The 18,925-nt window shown below is 37.2% G+C and overlaps 1 protein-coding gene across 2 annotated transcripts in view; it reads left to right on the top strand.

Moving 5' to 3' along the window:
- Positions 1–18,925, top strand: part of COG6 (component of oligomeric golgi complex 6) — an 85,679-nt gene that overhangs the window by 23,923 nt on the left and 42,831 nt on the right. For both annotated transcript variants that reach the window (XM_050948685.1, XM_050948676.1), the window contains exons 5-8: positions 9,324–9,435; positions 12,922–13,004; positions 13,239–13,309; positions 14,160–14,253. In XM_050948685.1, the coding sequence (XP_050804642.1) occupies positions 9,324–9,435; positions 12,922–13,004; positions 13,239–13,309; positions 14,160–14,253 (360 nt within the window). The remainder of the gene's footprint in view (positions 1–9,323; positions 9,436–12,921; positions 13,005–13,238; positions 13,310–14,159; positions 14,254–18,925) is intronic.

The following is an 18,925-nucleotide window of genomic DNA, read 5'->3' as shown; positions in this document are numbered from 1 at the left end:
CCTTTTTGGCGGGAATGCTGTTACTGGTCTGTGCTGTATCAAAATTTTATCCGGCAAAATGAATTACTGGAAAGGTGGAGAGACTGTAGTACCTAGTGAGCACCATCAGAATAAGATAAGGAAAAAGAATGTGTGATCCAGAAGACTAAAGTAGTGCTGTAATTATGAAAATAGTTTAAAAGGATAAAATGAGTGTTTAAATACTACATTTAATTCTTTGTCAGCCCAAATACACATTTTATTACACTGGACATAAAAATTCAAGTGCTCTGCTAAGTAGAGTAATATACATAATGCCTATTGGGCAAGATTGTTCAGGCTGAGCTGCTGAGATCAGTTAGGAAACGATTGCTTTCTTGGGAGAAACAAAATATTGAAAGTAATGAGTCATAATGAGCTGATTGACTTTTTCTTGTCTCAGGGCTTTATGTTGCTTTTGTCTAGAATTTCTATCTACAGATTTGTTATGAATCATTGAACATTTAATTCTTGTTTAAGAATGGCTAGAATCAGTGACAGCTTAAATTTATTTTCACTACCAAGGTGGATGTATATTTTGAAATAATTATGTTAAAATTATTTGCGACTCAATACAAATATTAAATGTTTCTATAAGAGAGCCACATTTACCACGTAGATGTCTTGTAAATCTTGCCGATCTGATTTTTACCTTGAAACAAATAAAAGATGAACTAAGCATGTACTGTAGTTTAGTTTTTTTAAAAAGCATATCTTATCAATGCATACCTGGGTACAGAATGCAGTTGTGTTCAGAAAAGTTACCAGATTGTTCAGTAAGAATTTTACATAGTAACTAGTTGTTGTAGTGGTTTTAAAGTAAGATTTCACAGCTTTTTACTCTTTGTAGTACTGCAAAGCCAAGGTAGAGTGAGCTATGGTAGAGTGAGCAGGATTCTTTTCTGGTCCATGTATCATTAACAAAACTTTTAAGTTCCAACTGCAGAATCTCTTATTACTGATTGTAATGAGCAACCTGAAAGTTCCCAGCTTGACTTTTAAGTTCCAACTGCAGAATCTCTTATTACTGGTTGTAATGAGCAACCTGAAAGTTCCCAGCTTGACTTTCATATCGCACATTGATTTGGCAGGGCTAGCAGTTTCTTAGGTAGTGAAGTAATTGAAAAGATAAAATGGAATCCCACAATGCCAGTTTTACAGCCACTTTTCAAGAGAGTCATGATTTAAGAAAAACCACAAAAAGAGTAGTGCTTGGAAATAAAAATGAACGTATGACAGTGAAAGTCTACTGAAAAGATATTTAAATTTCCATTAATAATAATTGAATGTTGGCAGTTTTTATTGTAAAGAAGACCTTAAAAAGCATAATAATGGAGACTATTCCATCCTCCTTTATTGTATACTGACCTAACCTCCTCTAGATGTGGTTGCTCTTAGGTCCTTCTGGGATGCAGTGGTGAAAGTTTGTGGGGACAAACTGTTCTTTACCTGTCTCATTTTTGTTTTAAGATTCTGTGTATCTTAATTCAGTCTCAACTGTGAAGTGTATTGGGATTTATTATATGTTCCATCTATATCTAATCTTGACATTAATTCACAGCTGAACTTTCCGAGTAAGTCTGTTGGATATAAACAGTGTAACGGAATCCAAGATACACAGCCATCATGGGAGAGAGCAAGTCCTATGCAGTAGCAGAAAATGGACAATTATTTATGTATCCTGCTTAGTTCTGCTGTGGGTTATTATTTGATTTCACTTGCAGTGAATTTGTAATTCTGATGTATATGCCAGTCATCCTGATGGCAAATTGCCAAACATCTTGAGAGTGACAAGCATATCCACGCCACTGACCTCTCTCATATATTTATAAAGCATTATACATAGGATGAAAAAAGAGTAGCAAGTAGTTTTTCACCAAAATCAAGAATTAGCAAGAACTGAGCTACTATAGACTGAAGAGCTATTTAAACAGTGATGCAGTTATACCGACCTATCCGACGGTGTAGACAATGCTATGTTGACAGGAGGACTTCTCGCCTCTCATGGAGGTGGATTAACTATGCTAACAGGATAAGCTCTCCCATCAGCATAGTAGAATTTTCACTGAAGCGCTGCAGTGGCGCAGCTGCACCGCTGTAGCATTTTCAATGTAGACTTGCCCTTGGTACTTTTCCCAGACCTAAAGAAGAGCTCTGTGTAGCTCAAAAGCTTGTCTCTTCCAGGAGCTGGTCCAATAAAAGATATTTCCTCACCCTTCTTGTCTCGTTAAGGAATTTAGGAACTTTCAATTCGGCTTGTGCTCCTAAATACCTTAGACTTTTTTGGACTCTCCCCCTCAGTTTTCATGCTGTTATAAGAGGTGTATTATCTGCTGTCGGTCATTATTTTTAAAATGCATTTTGTTATTTTAAATCTGAAACTGCTTGTATGAGCATGCCATTAAAACTAGGTAAATTGAGAACAATACATTTATTTCTTTGTAGCAATCTTTCATTTGTATTTGTTTTAATAAAAATGAATCCAAAAAAAGAACCTATTCTGTTATTGGAACATGTAGCTATGTTAGTTATATTGATTCTGGAGCATTTGTTTCCTGTAGTATTAAGTAAATTAAACAAGATGAAACATTAATAAACATTAAATAAATAACCTTTAACTATATTTTATAAATTATTTTTATGGTTGTCTTAAATGCATTACTAGTGTTTACACTATTTATAAAGGAAAGAAGAGTGAGCATGGAGAGAGCACCCACAGTTCTCGGAAAAACAGGCTTGAAAGCCTTTCACTGGGAACAGTGTTTTCAATCAACGTGCATTCTGCTACAGTAATCTTGCACATTCTATAGTACTCCCTTAGCTGAGAATCCTATTGATATGTTGGAATTTTTTTTATAGATTACTTTCCCATTAGTAATTGATTTAGAAGGACTTCAGGAAGTTCAGCAATGTTTGTGGCAGGTTTGAGAAATATGCTTTCATCTGTATCCATGGAGAAAAGAAAGTGGTGGTTTGTACTAATGAGATATACTTTGTGTCCTGACCTTTTCAGTCTTGCTGGAATTACACTTTGTTTCTGTGAAGAACATTTCATGTGGAAGATTAACTGACTGATTGCCTAAACTTCAATACAAATTAATTTTGAGAGGGAAAAGTTAAGACCTGGAGCCTGATTCTCCTCTCACTTATACCAATATATAAAGCGTAAGTAATGAGGCATTAAGCAGGAATAATTCCACTGAGGTCATTGGAGTTTTGCCATTATAAAAAATGGTATAACGGATGCAATTTGGGCCATCGATCTACCATAGGAAATTCATGTATTCCAGACAGTGCTAGCTATGGACCACCTGCACTGCAATTGAACATTAGCTATCTATTGGGAATTTTTGTGTGTGTAAAGTATAATACTGTATTAGAACTGAGCTGAGTCTGAATCAGTCTGTAAGAATCATTCTCTAAGAATAGTTTATACCAGGGGTCGGCAACCTTTCAGAAATGGTGGCCGAGTCTTCATTTATTCATTCTAATTTAAGATTTTGCATGCTGGTAATACATTTTAACGTTTTTAGAAGGTCTCTTTCTATAAGTCTATAATATATAATTAAACTATTGTTGTATATAAAGTGAATAATGTTTAAGAAGCTTCATTTAAAATTAAATTAAAATGCAGAGCCCCCTGGACCAGTGGCCAGGACTTGGGCAGTGTGAGTGCCACTGAAAATCAGCTTGCGTGCCGTCTTTGGCACGCGTGCCATAGGTTGCCAACCCCTGGGTTATACTTACAAACACCTGTGAAGGATGGTGTAGGTATACTTGGTCCTGCCCCACCATTCAGGGACCTCTCAAGGTCCCTTCCAGCCCCACATTTCTATGATTCTTGAAGATGAACAGGTGAGTTCTTAATGGGAAAATTAGTGCAGGTTCATGCTGGTTGGAACATTAACCTTTCATCATGAGAGAAATCATGAATGCATTAAAACCTATGGTTCTGATCCTTATTTTACATCACTGTAAGAGTGTAAAAAGGCATTACAATGAGCATATATGCACATTTTAAGCTCCTTGACACGGCCCAAACATTGCCTTAGTATAAACAAGAATCAGGCTCAGAGTTGTATTTAATAATGTGGCCTACAAAAAGAGGTTCATCCTGACAAGGAACGAAAGTTATTTGATGTAAAACAACTTTCTCATTTGTGTGTATCAACCGTCTTTTGGAGATCACGTTGTGAAATACTGAAAAACTGATTTTTGTGAGCTTTCTTTTGAATTCTGGATGGCTGTTTGGTTGTTTCATGGCTATTTAATTGAATAATAGTAGTTGAAATCCCATGTTGCATGGGTATAATTCATCAATTCACATATGCAAGAAAGCAGCAAATGGCTTAGAACTTAAAAACTGAATTGTAGCAGACCACAGATTCCACTGATGATTGAACCTGGTAATATTCTAAACAAACAGAGCTCTCAACCGTGCTTGTAGTTGTTTTCATTTCTTCACATTGATTCAACAGAGATTCTAGGCTTTAGAGCAGGGGAGGGCAAACTACGGCCCATGGGCTGGAAAGCCTGTCAAGGCTTTCAGTCTGGCCTGCAGGATTGCCAGCTCTGGTGCAGTGGGGTTAAGGCAGGCTTCCTGCCTGCCCTAGCCCCGCGCTGCTCCTGGAAGCGGCCTGCACCATGTCCCTTGGGGAGGAGGGGACAGAGGTCTCCATGTGCTGCTCTTGCCTGCAGGTACCACCTCCTGCAGCTCCCATTGGCCAGGAACGGGGAACCGTGGCCAATGGGAGCTTTGGGGGGTGGTACCTGCAGGCGAGGACAGCGTGTGGCGGAGCAGCCTGCCCCACCCTACCCCCCACGAGCCATTGCTGGACATGCTGGCCACTTCCAGGAGTGCTGCAGGGCCAGAGCAGACAGAGAGCTTGCCTTAGCCCCGCTCCATGCCGCTGCCATCCCAGAGCCGCTCGAGGTAACCCGGGCCGGAGCAAACAGAGAGCTTGCCTTAGCCCTGCTCCATGCCGCTGCCATCCCAGAGCCTGCTCCCTGAACTCCTCTCGCACCCCGCACCCGAACTCTCTGCCCTGAGCGCCCTAAGCCCTTGTCTTGAGCCCCCTGCTGCATGCCTCCTGCACCCCAACTGCCTGCCTTGCACCCCCTCCTGCACCCCAACCCCTGCCCTGAGTCCCTCCCACACTCCAGCCCCCTGCCCCAGCCCTACATCCGTGGCCCTGCATACAATTTCCCCATCCAGATGTGGCCTTTGGGCCAAAAAGTTTGCCCTCCTCTGCTTTAGAGTGATGTTGTGGGTTGTGTGGAGTTGTTGGTGGGTTATGTTGTGCTGGGAGAATTCTGTGGACTTGTGCAAGTGGCAAATGAGGAACGTGTGCTGTGTTGAGAGGCTGTGTGTATTTGAGTTTAATGTGTATGGTTGTGTTGTGTGTTACTGAGTGTATCATTTGGGCCAGGTAATGCACCATCTGTGCAGTTTCCCTTATTCAACCAATGAAATTGTTTCATGCAAATTAGCTTTCGAGTAAAGCTGGTGTTTGGTTGAGTTACGTGAATGCTTTCAAAAGAGAATTTATTCACTGAAATCAAGATTGCCTCATGAACAGAAAAATAGATTAAATTTAGTGAATTTCTTCACAATGAATAACTTGCTTAGTTGTAATATTTAGTAATCCTAGAATTTGTTTACCATAGTACATAAAAGAAGTTTTGTACCATTTCAGGACTGTTAATATCATCTGGCACCTAAAGTATTGCTTGTGATTTTAGCTTGCTTCATTTCCCCTAAAAGATTTTATGGTGGAAAGTTAGTCTTTTTATGCCAGTGCTTGTGCAGATCTTTAATATTGTAAGGTAGGCCTGACCATTTTGTATTAATGTAATATTGTAGTCGTGATGGTCCCAGATATTACCCACACTAGGTGGGTGAGGTAACGTATTTTATTGGATCAACTTCTTTCAGTGATAGAGACAAGCTTTTGAGTTAACACAGAGCTCTGTGTAAATTCAAAAGCTTGTCTCTCACCAGCAGAAGTTGGCCCAGTAAAAGATATTACTTCACCCACCTTGTCTGTCATCTTGCATTAGAATTGTCAGATGTCCAGTTTTTGGCCTGAATGCCTGGTGGAAAAGAAACCCTGGGGCAAAGGTGTTCAGTTTTGTGCAAATTAGAAAGTTGGCAACCCTAGCTTGCACTGAGGATATTTAGTATGATTTTAAATTTTTATTGTTGTATAGTTTTTCTTTATTATATCCTATGACTTACTACGTGAAGACATTCAGCAACTGATGGTTCTAACCTCTTGTATTAAAATGTGTGCTTAATTAGGTAAAATATATATAACACAAACATTAATGGTACATTACCACTCTGTATTTACAACATTTGTTTTCCTGTTTGCCACTGAAGTGCATGTTTGCGGTTGGTTTCCTTGCACTTACCAATTTTCAAAGCTTTAAAATATGATGAATCCTTAGTGCACTACTAAACTGAAATTAATTTCTCAAGGGGTCAGAATGTGCTGCCGTGACTCTTCATATGAAGGAGACTAACAGACTGCCAGGAAATGTTCAGTAGCAATATAAAACTGAACCTCAGAAAAGGCACTCTCCCCCACCTCATTCATTGAGGAGTCAAGGTGATAATCCTAACAAACAGAGCACTTTTGTGTTTGGTTCAAGGGAAAAGTACATGAAGTGCATAATTTTCCCAGCAGTTTGAGTGCTCTCACAGAAGTATTCTGTTTCCATGGTAACTATTAACTGGGAAATGGCTCTTCACTAGTTTCTCCCTGAAAGCTTAAAGTGCAACAGTGTTTGGTACTTCCCCCTTTTTGCATTGGTGGTATGTTCCCATGATACGTTAGTTTTGTTCTTTTATGCAGAGTTGACTTTTGAAAGGAACCATTGTCTTTTGCATAGCAGCACAGTATCTGCATATCCTCTGCTATAATGTACATGCTCAGCACACAATTTTAAAATGATCTCCACTATGTCAGATAAAATAATAGGGCCTGAAAAACTGTGCCAGGTACTAGACAAATCTCTTTATTATGTTGTATATGTAAGAGATGCTCCTCTCTAATTTTTTTTTGTTGTACATACTCTGTAAATTGCACAGCACTTCCGCCTCGTGTGTGTTAGCAATTCACTAACACACACATTAGCAGTATCTTCAGTTGTGCTTTCTTTCTGCTGAATTGATGGCTCTTGAAACTATTATATTAAATTCCACAATTTATTTTAACTACAAAGTTCACATGCATGCTGTTCAAGAAAATATACTACTTTAAAAAAAATTTCAAGTGTAAGTGGCTTTATATTAATGCTGTATACTGCCATGTGGGAGACGTTGGTTGATTTTCCAGTCTCCTGCTGCCTAGGAGTCAGATTCTGTCACCCTTATTCATGTTGAAATCAGTGGAGCTACTTTCATAATAAAGTACTGGTCAACATAAATAGGCTTGGAAGGATTCAATTTTTATTGATAAATGTCGGTAAACATCAATTTCACAGTACACCACAACCCAACACAGATATTTCCATCTATAATTGCATTTTACAAATAGACAAAGCAAGAAAAGTGATGCTTTAGAATTCATTAGTCAAAATCCAGTGATTTAGGCTTTTTGAATTAGGCTTGTTACAAATGGACTAAGAATGAATAATAAAAACAGGTATGATATGTGGCTAGGACTATAGCAGCTTTTAAAAGAGAACTGGATAAATTCATGGAGGTTAAGTCCATTAATGGCTATTAGCCAGGGTAGGGTAAGGAATGGTGTCCCTAGACTCTGTTTGTCAGAGGATGGAGATGGATGGCAGGAGAGAGATCACTTGATCATTACCTGTTAGGTTCACTCCCTCTGGGGCATCTGGCATTGGCCAGTGTTGGTAGACAGGATATTGGGTCAGATGGACCTTTGGTCTAACTATGAGGTGGAAAAAGGATGTGTAATATAGAAAGAGTGGTTTTTAACTACTTTAAAAGCACGTTATCAGTTGAATGTCAATTTGGTTAACATAACGACGAGTAAGCAACAGGGTTTTAATTAACACACAAATTGATAGGATTCTTGTTTTAATCATTTTCCTCTTTATAATCAAATTAAATTGTATAAGATATAGATAAAACATTGCTGCCACCTAGAGGCTCTTGCATATTTTGCTGCATGCAAGGTATAACACTGATATTTGACAAGTTCAACCCCAGTCCTAGGGTTTTACTGAATTAGGCTGTGTTTTACTGAAATTATTTGATTATTGTGAGAATTCAAAGTGGGTCAGTTTGTTCTGGCAGACAATCACCAAGGACATATTGGGGTTAGAGTGGATTTAAAGCATTGTTTTGGGAGGAGCATCACTCCTGATCCTGGTGACCACTGTGGAGAGATGATCATACAAAATGAGGTCATTTGGAAGGAGTGAAGTTTCAGTGGGTGGATGGTTGCAGATTGATTGAGGGATATGAATAAAAAGATTATTAATGTGGCTAGTGAACCCTGAGAGGAGAGGACTGTTTCTTTTTTCCATTTCATTGGTAACTAATGGTGGCTGCTTTCACACAATGATTTTTGTATTTTCTTTTGAAAGATAATTCTCTCCAGAGCAACTACATTAGCATATTGTAGTATGACTGTTCCTTTCAAATGTCCAAGCCTTTAAGATTGTAATAATTACTGGCCAAAAATTCAAAAGTGACTTGATTTTGAGTGCTTCGGTTTTTAAGGGATCAGCCTGAGACAACTTTACATGGACTTTATTTTCGGAGAGTGTGGGCCTCAATACTTCTGTAAATCACGCCACATAAGGAGAGCACCTCAAAATTGAGTTTCAAGAATCATCGGTCATTTGTGAAAATGTAAGCCAGTATAAGTAAACAGGGTCCAGTTAAGAACATTTATAAAAATAACTTAAAAATCTTAGTAGAAGATAGATTTAGGCTGAACTGTCTTATTTGTGGCTATCAACTTTTAACCAGAAAGTAACCAAAAATTTCTTTAGAGCTGGAGGAACTCAGATCAGCCGTTAAGTGAAGGCAGCTTAGTTAAGTGGTGAAGGCAGCTAACTGACTGTTTTAGTAACTTGTTCCTACTTTCAAATACATGGGCTCACATTGCTGAGTAAAATCTATGAAAATGTGTGTGAGCTTAGTAAGTAATTATATCTGGTATATGGTGATGCAATTTAAGTATCTGAGGGCAAGATTGCACTATTAGAAATAAAGAGAGCATTGATGTTTAAAATACTAATATTTTCAAAAATCAGTAGATACAAAATAAGTTGGAGATGGTAATATAAAAAAACTAATGTCCTTGGCACTTTTATTACAGTCAAAGACTAGAAATGAAAGCGCAAGTTGCTGGTGCTTTCATAGAAAAATTCCAGCTGACTCCAGATGAAATGAACCTTCTTCGAGGCACAAGAGATGGCCCAATTACCGAGGTAACTCAAAATACATTATAAGTTTTGTACTGAGTTAAAACACAACAATACCATTATAGCAGCATATATAGACTTTCCTATCACATCATTACTTTCCTTTTATATCGAATGAATTCATATCTTAATAGACTGATGTCTGTAAGTGTCTGGATATCATGAGTAAAAATAATCACAGTAAAAATTCTGTTCTGATTAATGACTGGTGAGGGGCAATAAAATGATATTTTAATGTTGTATTTCTCCTCCACTGTGAAAAGATATTTTTTTAAAGCCTCAAATTCTATATTTTTAGTTTGTTAAAACTCTGTCTTGACCAAGTAAAGAATCTTAACAGTTCATGGTACTTTCAGATTATGTAGCACCACTATTGTGTGTGTATATATTTTGCTTGGCTTCGGCAATATATAAATTGTTTAAGTTGATTTAAAGTAGGACTTTCCCTCATTGTTTCATTTGTTGTTGTTTGAAATATTAGGTGCTGACTCACTTATTTTTAGTCACCTTCTAAACTAAGTTTTTAAACATTGATATGTTTTTGCTTAACAAAGCACATTGTTCTATGGCGAAAGCAATTAAAATATGCAGAGAATTAAGTGTATTTAATAGCTTTTATTATTTTAGTTACATGGAAACTTTCATTGAAATACAGAATACCTGCTGAGACTCAGTATCTCATTTCCACAGACATCCTGTTAGCAGTGAGAGCATTATTAAAGACATGGAGCAGATACCCATAAACAACACTTACAAAAGCACAAATGAAAGCATGTTAAATGATTATGCACTTGAGTAATTGCCATGTACTTAATAAAGCACCAAATGTTACCTTGAAAGAAACATTTCAGTTGATAGAAAACAGTAAATTCAAAATACAGACATTTTCATAAAACAGTTTTCTCAAATGTTTACTTCTCAAGGGCCTAATCCAAATCTCATTGAGATGTGTTTTTTTTTTAATTGCCTTCAATGAATTTTGGATTAGGCCCTAACCTTTATTTCTGCAGTTATATCTATGCTCCTGCTCCTCCTTGAATGTAGGAGGCAACCCTGCAAGATGCTGCATGCCTTCTAATCCAATTGCAGTTGAGGAAGTGCAGTAACTCACAAGATCAAGTCCTAAAAGATTCTCTCACCCATTCCTGGGTGAAGTTGCTGAAGTTCAGACTCTGACAGAAACTAAACTAAATCCAAATCCTAACCTTTCTCACTACACCACACCTATGAAAAAGGGGGTTCTCTGCTGTCTTCCTCCTTGCCTTCCTGGGAGAAAATGTATATTTCCTCCTGGTGAGCTCTCCAGCAATAGCTGGAAGATCATTTCTCCCTACCCTGTCTAAATGGAGTATGGGCTATGAATCCATGAAACTCCTTTCTTGTTGTTCTCTTCTCTTTGTGTAGGTAGGGATCGATAAGAGTAGGGGACATGAGCACCCACATAACTGAGTAAATTTACTCAACGTTTGGCTCAGGGCAGAGCAGGGAACATTCTTTTGTTGTGCATTCTTTTTAATCTACCTAAGACTGCAGAAATTGTGGGAATAGTATTGCAGTTGGGGTACTGAAGCAGCAGACTTGATGCACAATCAGCTAGCTACAAGTCTAGTATGGACCTGGACTGTAGATAATTCTAGTGTGTTTGAAAAAAAAAATATTGAGAATACATTCCTCAGAATTGAAAAACACAGTTGGTAAAACTGTATCAGAAGATAGTTTTATTTGATTCTTACCTTTAACGCAGGTGATAAGAAAATACTGTAGTTGATTATACAATCAATGATTGCTTCAAGTAAACAAAACAATTTTTAAAATTAGATTTCCTGTGTAAAAATATAGTGGATGCCTAGTGGACCATAATGACCTCATGTATGTCCTCCAATAATTAAGCACAATAGGGTTAATTCAGAAAGCTACAAGACAACTATTGTGCTATGCTAGCAGAGAATTTATGATGCATGTTAGCCTTGATTTCTTTGCTTTTATTCTTTTCTGTCAGAAATTTACTATTTTTGTTATGTAGCTTACAGTGTTTGAATTTGCAAAGCTGTTCTCAAATCCCTCCTCCCACACTCATGCCTTAAAAACTTTAAAATACCAGCCTCTTTAATTTGAAAATATCTGTAGAGTAATTTTTAAGATGTTGTCTAAACTCATTTTGGCCAAAGTTTACTGTGCAGGCTGACATGATGCACTGCAAAGTATTATGAACTCCTTAGGAAATAAAAAATTGACACACGTGCCCAATGATTCTGTACTTTTTCAGAATTAAAGACAGTGACATTTTTAAACTATTAAAAACACCTTTGAAGTTGTTACAAATTTCAGGTATTTTCTCTGGGGAGACGTCGTATGTCAAAATTAATCAAAGACTAACTTTGCCTTTTCATTTTTTTTTAAATGAAAGAAAACCTATATTTTTCTACCGTGTTAGTTATGCATCCTCCAAATCAGGGACTGTAGTGGAAATATGGTGCATCCTTAATGATAACATCAAATACAACAAAGTGACTATTGTGGGATTCTTTTTAACTGTTGATTGTGTATTGTATATTTTTGGCTTTTATTTTTATATGCAGAATGATTTATAATTAAACTGTGGATTTTATTTTGTCCACTGCAAATACTTAGTTTCCTTGGTGGATTATTATTCCATTTATATTTGAACAAGAATTAATGGAGAAAAAAGAGGGATAGGGAGGAATGATAAGTTCAGTTTTTATCACGTTTGATTTGCGATGGCGGGGGGGGGGGTCAGAGAGCTCTGTGGTTTGAGCATTGGCCTGTTAAACCCAGGATTGTGAGTTCAATCCTTGAGGGGGCCATTTAAGGATCTGGGGCAAAAATCTGTCTGGGAATTGGTCCTGCTTTGAGCAGGGGGTTGGACTAGATGACCTCCTGAGGTCCTTTCCAAGCCTGATATGCTGTGATTCTATTCTATGATTCTCCAAACAGAGAAGCAACTGAGACTGCTGGAGATGTGAAATTGAACCCAATGTGGGAGAGGTCAGACAGTAGATGTAAGAAATGTTTGCCAAAACTGTAGATATGACAGAGGTCACTAAGTGGAATGTGTGTAGAGCAGAGGTTTCATGATTGTGATCCATGGAACATTTGCTTGTGTTCCAAATGTGCTGCTGGCTGTTGCCATTTTTACCACTAGAGAAAATCTGAACAGAAGAGCAAAAGCAGGCAGTCTGTTTGCTCTGTTTCAAAAGGGACACAATGTTCATTGCACAAAAGTCATTCCAGTGTTACTTTCCCATGTATGTAGTTTCTGTGGTTGCCACAAGGCTGCTGTGAGCATGTGCGCGCTGTGCAAGAGATGTTCTGCTCAGTTGCAAATGCCACTTCATCCAAAAATGCTAAGGTTGTACTGACAAACATTTGATATTAGAAGTCAAGTATAGCATTTTAGTATTGTTGTTAAGTTTATTTTTCTTCATTTAAAAACTGGAAATGCTTTAAATCATGAAATTCATTTTTTTAAAGGATTTTTTCAAGGCATTAGGAAGAGTAAAGCAAATTCATAATGATGTCAAGATTCTTCTCCGTACAAACCAACAGAGAACAGGGTGAGTTTAATCTGAATAACTGCAAAGTAGTCATTTAATAGTTAAAACAGTAATTATGTGGAGATGCCTTATTTGTTCTTTCAAATGATGACAAAAGGCGCTGCAAATATGAACAAAATGTACACATAATATAACTGTAATTCATTTTGAAATTTTCATTCGTTATAATGCTAACTTTTACATTACATTTTAGATGCTTCTATAAACATCTAATAAAATATTTTTATTTTGTAGCCTAGAAATTATGGAACAGATGGCTTTGCTCCAAGAGACTTCCTATGAGCGACTTTACAGATGGGCTCAAAGTAGGGTTACACCTTTATTTTTGTTTCTAGAAGATTTAGATTTATTGAATATTAGGGTGATCTACTTTTCAATTCTTTTAAAATGGGGGGTAAGCTTAGCTAGAACCCTTTCTTTGACTAAATCAGAAGGAAATCTAAGACACTACACTGTAGAGCAGTGGTTTTCAAAGAATGTAAGGCACTGGGTCGCAACAGCTCTGGTCAGCCCCACCGACCAGCCATTAAAAGTCTTGTCGGCAGTGCTACCCAGCTAAGGCAGGCTAGTCCCTACCTGTTCTGATACCACATTGCGCCCCGGAAGAGGCCAGCAGCAGGTCTGGCTCTGATTCCCCACCAGTGCCTGCCGGTGAGAGCACTCAAAATCAATGGCCAGTGTCAGAATTTTGCCTGTAGGTGGCTTTATTCCATTTTAAGCTAGCTTGTTCCTTGCAGTATAAGAGTGTCTGGTTACCTCGTTATAGGCACTGCTTCATTTAAAATTAAGGTAAAATGTGCAGTCTTTTAAAACCATGTAATGCTCTTCATTTAAATTTTTATACAATTGTACTCGTTTAAAAATATGAACTTGATGGCATGCACAAATCTGTATTCAATAAGTCTCATATTACACTGTTTTTAAAAATCGTTTGTTAAGAAGTGAGACCCACATCACTCATATACAAAAACACTGCTCATGGAGAAATTATAGTGATACAGACATGGGCAACCTGTTACATATTCTGAAAGTGATATTGTAAAATGAAGAGACTCTACTTGTAGCCTAATATCTTTCTGGGACATAAGAGATGTTACAACACCTTTACTGTCTAAATAATATAGGTTTACCTGATCTTGTATTGCTATTTTATAGGTGAGTGCAGGACTTTGACACAAGAATCATGTGACATTTCTCCAGTTCTCACCCAGGCTATGGAAGCCCTGCAAGATAGACCTGTTCTGTATAAGTAAGTAAATGTTCATGATTATTTCTAACACATGTAAGAGTATCTTTTTTTTCTCTTAGCAAATAGATCCATTCCGAGTCTGTAACGTTATAAACAATGATATTGAACATGATGATTAGTCTGGGGGGAGGAGCTCAGTGGTTTGAGCATTGGCCTGCTAAACCCAGGGTTGTGAGATCAGTCCTTGAGGGGGCCACTTAAGGATCTGGGGCAAAATCAGTACTTGGTCCTGCTAGTGAAGGCAGGGGGCTGGACTCAATGCCCCTTCAAGGTCCCATCCAGTTCTATGAGATAAGTATATCTCCATGTATTTTGGGGGGGAGGAATAGCTCAGTGGTTTGAGCATTTGCCTGCTAAACCCAGGGTTGTGAGTTCAATCCTTGAGAGGGCCATTTGGGGCAAAAATCTGTCTGGGGATTGGTCCTGCTTTGAGCAGGGGGTTGGACTAGATGACCTCCTGACATCCCTTCCAACACTGATATCCTATAATTCTATGAAAACTTTAAGAAAGGCATGTTTCAGTGTCTCTAAACTTTTGGTATATTCTTTGTGCAAACACTGTACAAGAAGTCTCACTGCTGGTCTTCTGCAAACATATTTGGGTTTTATTTCAAATAAAATGTTACACTAACTATGCTTTCATCCAATTTAAATGTGAATGTGTGTGCTCTCTTTTAAGTTTTTTTTGTTTTGTTTTAATGGGGCTAGTCTAGGTTTCCTTTGTCAGAATTCAAGGCATCTAATTAGTCCATTTACTTGTGGAAAGTAAAAGTTTGCCAAAGCCTACTTAATTTTTATCTAATTTCTACCAATACTGAGAATATTTCCTATTATGTAAATTATAGTAGTCTGTTAAAAGCAATGTATTTATATATATGCCCTACATGCTTTCTTTTCATATAAAGAAGGCACTTGAAGATATTAGGTCTTCCAGTTCAGTGCATTGCTTAGAAAGTTAATGTTGAAGTACAAACTACTGTATATGGTTTAAAATGGAAATCATCTGACAGCCTCATTTCCTGCATTGTTGGAGGCCTCAGTCAGGATTTAAAAGACTTGATCCAAAATGCACAAGTACATCTCTTCACTAGTACTAATGGGGGATCAGGGGAATTGTGTATTCTCCAGGTTTCTGTCTTGCCCACATCTCCTCCTCTACTGGTCTGTTTAGCCTTTGCTGCCAACATGAATAAAGTTAATTCTGTGTTTTTTCTGTCTTTTGAATGCTTCATCTTTCTACTTTAATAACATAACTTTAACTTTTAAAATATGAATATCTGCGTTTTATAAAGAAAGAATATTGTATGTGTAACTGTTCTATTGACATCAAGAAAACTTTATTTCTTAATTTCCTGCACTACAGTAAATGCACTGCGCAAGCTAAAGAGTAACTAGTTATCTTCTATAGTGAATGCTTAATTCTTGATCAGAATTTTCTAATGACGTTTAAACCTAAATCCAGTTTGCTGATAACAAAGACAAATAAACCACAAGGTGGCACTATCAGAACTGTCTTTGTTTTTGCTTTAGCTGGTCATGTTAGTCTGTTATGCATTGTGCTGCATTTAGCCTGGATAGAGCAAAATACTTGTGTGTCAAATTTTTAGCACACGATTACTCATTTTGACTTCAATATGACTGTTTAAGTGCTTAAAGTTAGGTAGGGGCTTCTGTGCTTTGCTGAATTAGGGCCTTATGAGCGATATTATGTGTGGCAGAATTGAAAGAAAATAATCATGCTGAACATCAAACTCGTGTGTTGTGACTTGAATGCAGAGTTAATTTTCAGTAATTATATGTAGAAGTAATTTGAAACGAAATAATTTTTATTTCTATTTAAAATTAATTTTCATCTCCTTCTGGGGATGAGACAGAGATTCCTTAAATCTCTCCCCAGTGCCCTTTTCAGACAAGTTTAGGGTAAGCCACAATATTGCTCACTATATTTGATTAGGGTCATACTGTACAATACTTCTACAATAAATACTATGTTGTGTTTAAATATTCCTACTTCAAAACCTTGGGAAGTGCAATGATGTGTTAACCTTTATAGAAAGTTTCTGATTTTTGGTAGTGCTACTACTACTGTCGGTGGGAAGGAGATTTCAGATATCTTTTGAAGGTTCTTTGTGGTCAAGTCAGATTTCTGTTCTTACTGCAAAACAAGGAGTGCAAAAGAAATTATTTCCCATAAATGAAAAGGTAAACACTAATGAAACACCCTGTTGGTGCTTTTTAAAATCTCAGAGATTAAATGCTAATGCCTGCTTCAATTAAAGGTCTCTAAATGCTTGTCTACACTGACACTTTACAGTGCTGCAACTTTCTCGCTCAGGGGTGTGAAAAAACACCCCCTGGAGTGCTGCAAGTTTCAGCGCTGTAAAGTGCCAGTGTAGACAGTGCACCAGCACTGGGAGCTATTCCCCTCGTAGAGGTGGGTTTTTTATAGCACTGGAAGAGCTCTCTCCCAGCGCTGGTGCCATGACTACAAAGTGGCAGTGCTTTAACGTTGCTAGTGAAGACATCCCGTAAATCTTTGCTAGAGCTAATGGTAGGCTTCCACAAAAAGAGCAGGGGTGGTAGTTTGTGATATAAGTTACTGGCCGTAAAGTTTCTAACTAATTAGGAATAACATTTAAAGTATGTTCAATTTTTTTTTTTTTCTGAGTGAGATCAAATCTTCATAGCAAAGTCAGGTTGAGTTATAACTGAAATTTTCCCACAAATGAAGTTGTGCATTAAGCATGAGCTAACTAGTTTGGGAAGGAGGTTGAAACTTAGGCTGGCAATGTGGTGGAGATGCAACAGCTTGAGATACCACAACTCCTCTGCAGCTAATCATTTGTGCTGTTAATCAAATCACTCTGTAACTTGAGTGTGGTTTTGAAGTATGGTCACTGGAGCAAAGCTAGCTCAAGGGCAGTTACCTGGTGCGTGCTACTTTGAGCTAACTGTGCTTTGATTGGTTAGGAAATGATCATCATTTTGTTTAAAAGTTTTAAGAATGGCAATAATGTTAGTCATAATATTTTATGACACACAGGTTGCAATGAAAAACTGTGTTCAAATTAGTTTGTAAAATCAATGTATTTTGGAAACATGCTCAGTATTTTAGACTTAATTTCTCATTAGTGTTCATATAATTTTTAAGTTTGAGAGACACTTAAAAATTTTAGACTTTGTATTGTATTTTTGATTAATTGTGAGGCCAGAGTGATGCCAAAAAAGGAGGAAATGTACATAAAGTGTTACTATGTTACAGTGATTTGAATTGAAGATTATACTTTTACTCTTTTTTTTTCCATTTAAAAACAAAACCAAAAAATCCCAGCTATTCTTGCACACAATCCAGTAGTGGAACCACACTTCAAAAGTGTTCAAACCTGGTATTGTCTTCCTTGATGAGATTTTTTCAGAGATTTAAGCAGTGCTGTTGTTCAAACTGAAAGCTAGCTGTCTTCCCAAAAAATTTGCTCGTACATTTAATTCAGAGTCTTCCTCAGACAAACAAAAGTTAGGAAAATAGTAGAACAACAGTAGAAAAATCTGCAGTTTTTCTTTTAATATTTTGGGTTTTGTCTTGTCAAACTTAATAAACAAAACTTAACAGCACTACTAACATACTTCCTGGAACTGCAGTCAGTCCAGTGCAACTGAAATAAATGCATCATCTGGGTCTTCACTTCCTCTTCCCAACTAGAATAAAGACAAATTTGAAAACTGGGGCTTTTGTAGATGATGCGTGAGCAGCCACAGCAAGAAGGAACATTTCCCTGCTGATTTCTCAAGGTTTTCTCCACTCTCTTCCCTCCCACATCTGCAATTATAGCTCCACTGGGAATTTGGTCTATTGTTGGAATAGAAGCTAAAAGAATCCAAATACTATTTTCCTTCTCCATAAAGAATACTTATTATAAAGCTGTAGTAAATACACCATTTCAAGTACAGATAATAATTAGTTTTTGCTGAATTTTTTATACAATGCAGAATTATGTCATAATTATATTGTATTCTATTGTGGGTAAAAAGAAAAGTATAATTTTCTATTTCCTCTTGCAAACATAATTATCAGTGTTATGTTACAGTTCTCGAAACTGGTGAGAACAAAATTACAAGATCTAGTCATTTGCCAAATCTCTGATACTCTATAATATCATTGCTTGTTTGGAAAAAAGAATCAATTTGGTTTGTGCAAAACACCTATGGTATTGTGCTATTTTGGGGGGGAGAGGGAGGAAGGGGCACTGGCACTGCTGTCCCTGTGTTATGGGTAATGAGTTGACGTTAGCTCTCTAGTGCTTTAATCAGATGCTCTTCCTAAATACCAAAATTCATTTAAAAATATACCTTTCACCTGATTCATCAAGCAGTAGCATTTGTTTTGTTAAATGTTTTTTACCAGTGGATGGCAAGCAGACTTAATTTGGGGGTAAAATATAATGGATTATGCAGAAATTTAAGTACCTATCAATGTGCGTATTGTTCGCAAAAAAGTAACTAGCAATTTATAGTCAAGATAAATAAAACTTTTCTTATTGATCCCTTCAGCACAGTAACCTCACCACTGATGCAGAAGAACAATACATTGTGAATGAACTGTGTGCAAAAAGAAAATTATTTAAAAAGCAAATACCCTTGCAATCTCAGTGTATATTTTTTTTAAAAGTACTTA

Source organism: Gopherus flavomarginatus, chromosome 1 (genome assembly GCF_025201925.1).
Source record: "Gopherus flavomarginatus isolate rGopFla2 chromosome 1, rGopFla2.mat.asm, whole genome shotgun sequence".
In the NCBI taxonomy this organism is placed as follows: domain Eukaryota; kingdom Metazoa; phylum Chordata; order Testudines; family Testudinidae; genus Gopherus; species Gopherus flavomarginatus.
The sequence above is the reverse complement of the archived record's forward strand: the minus strand, read 5'-3'. Positions and strand labels throughout refer to the sequence as shown.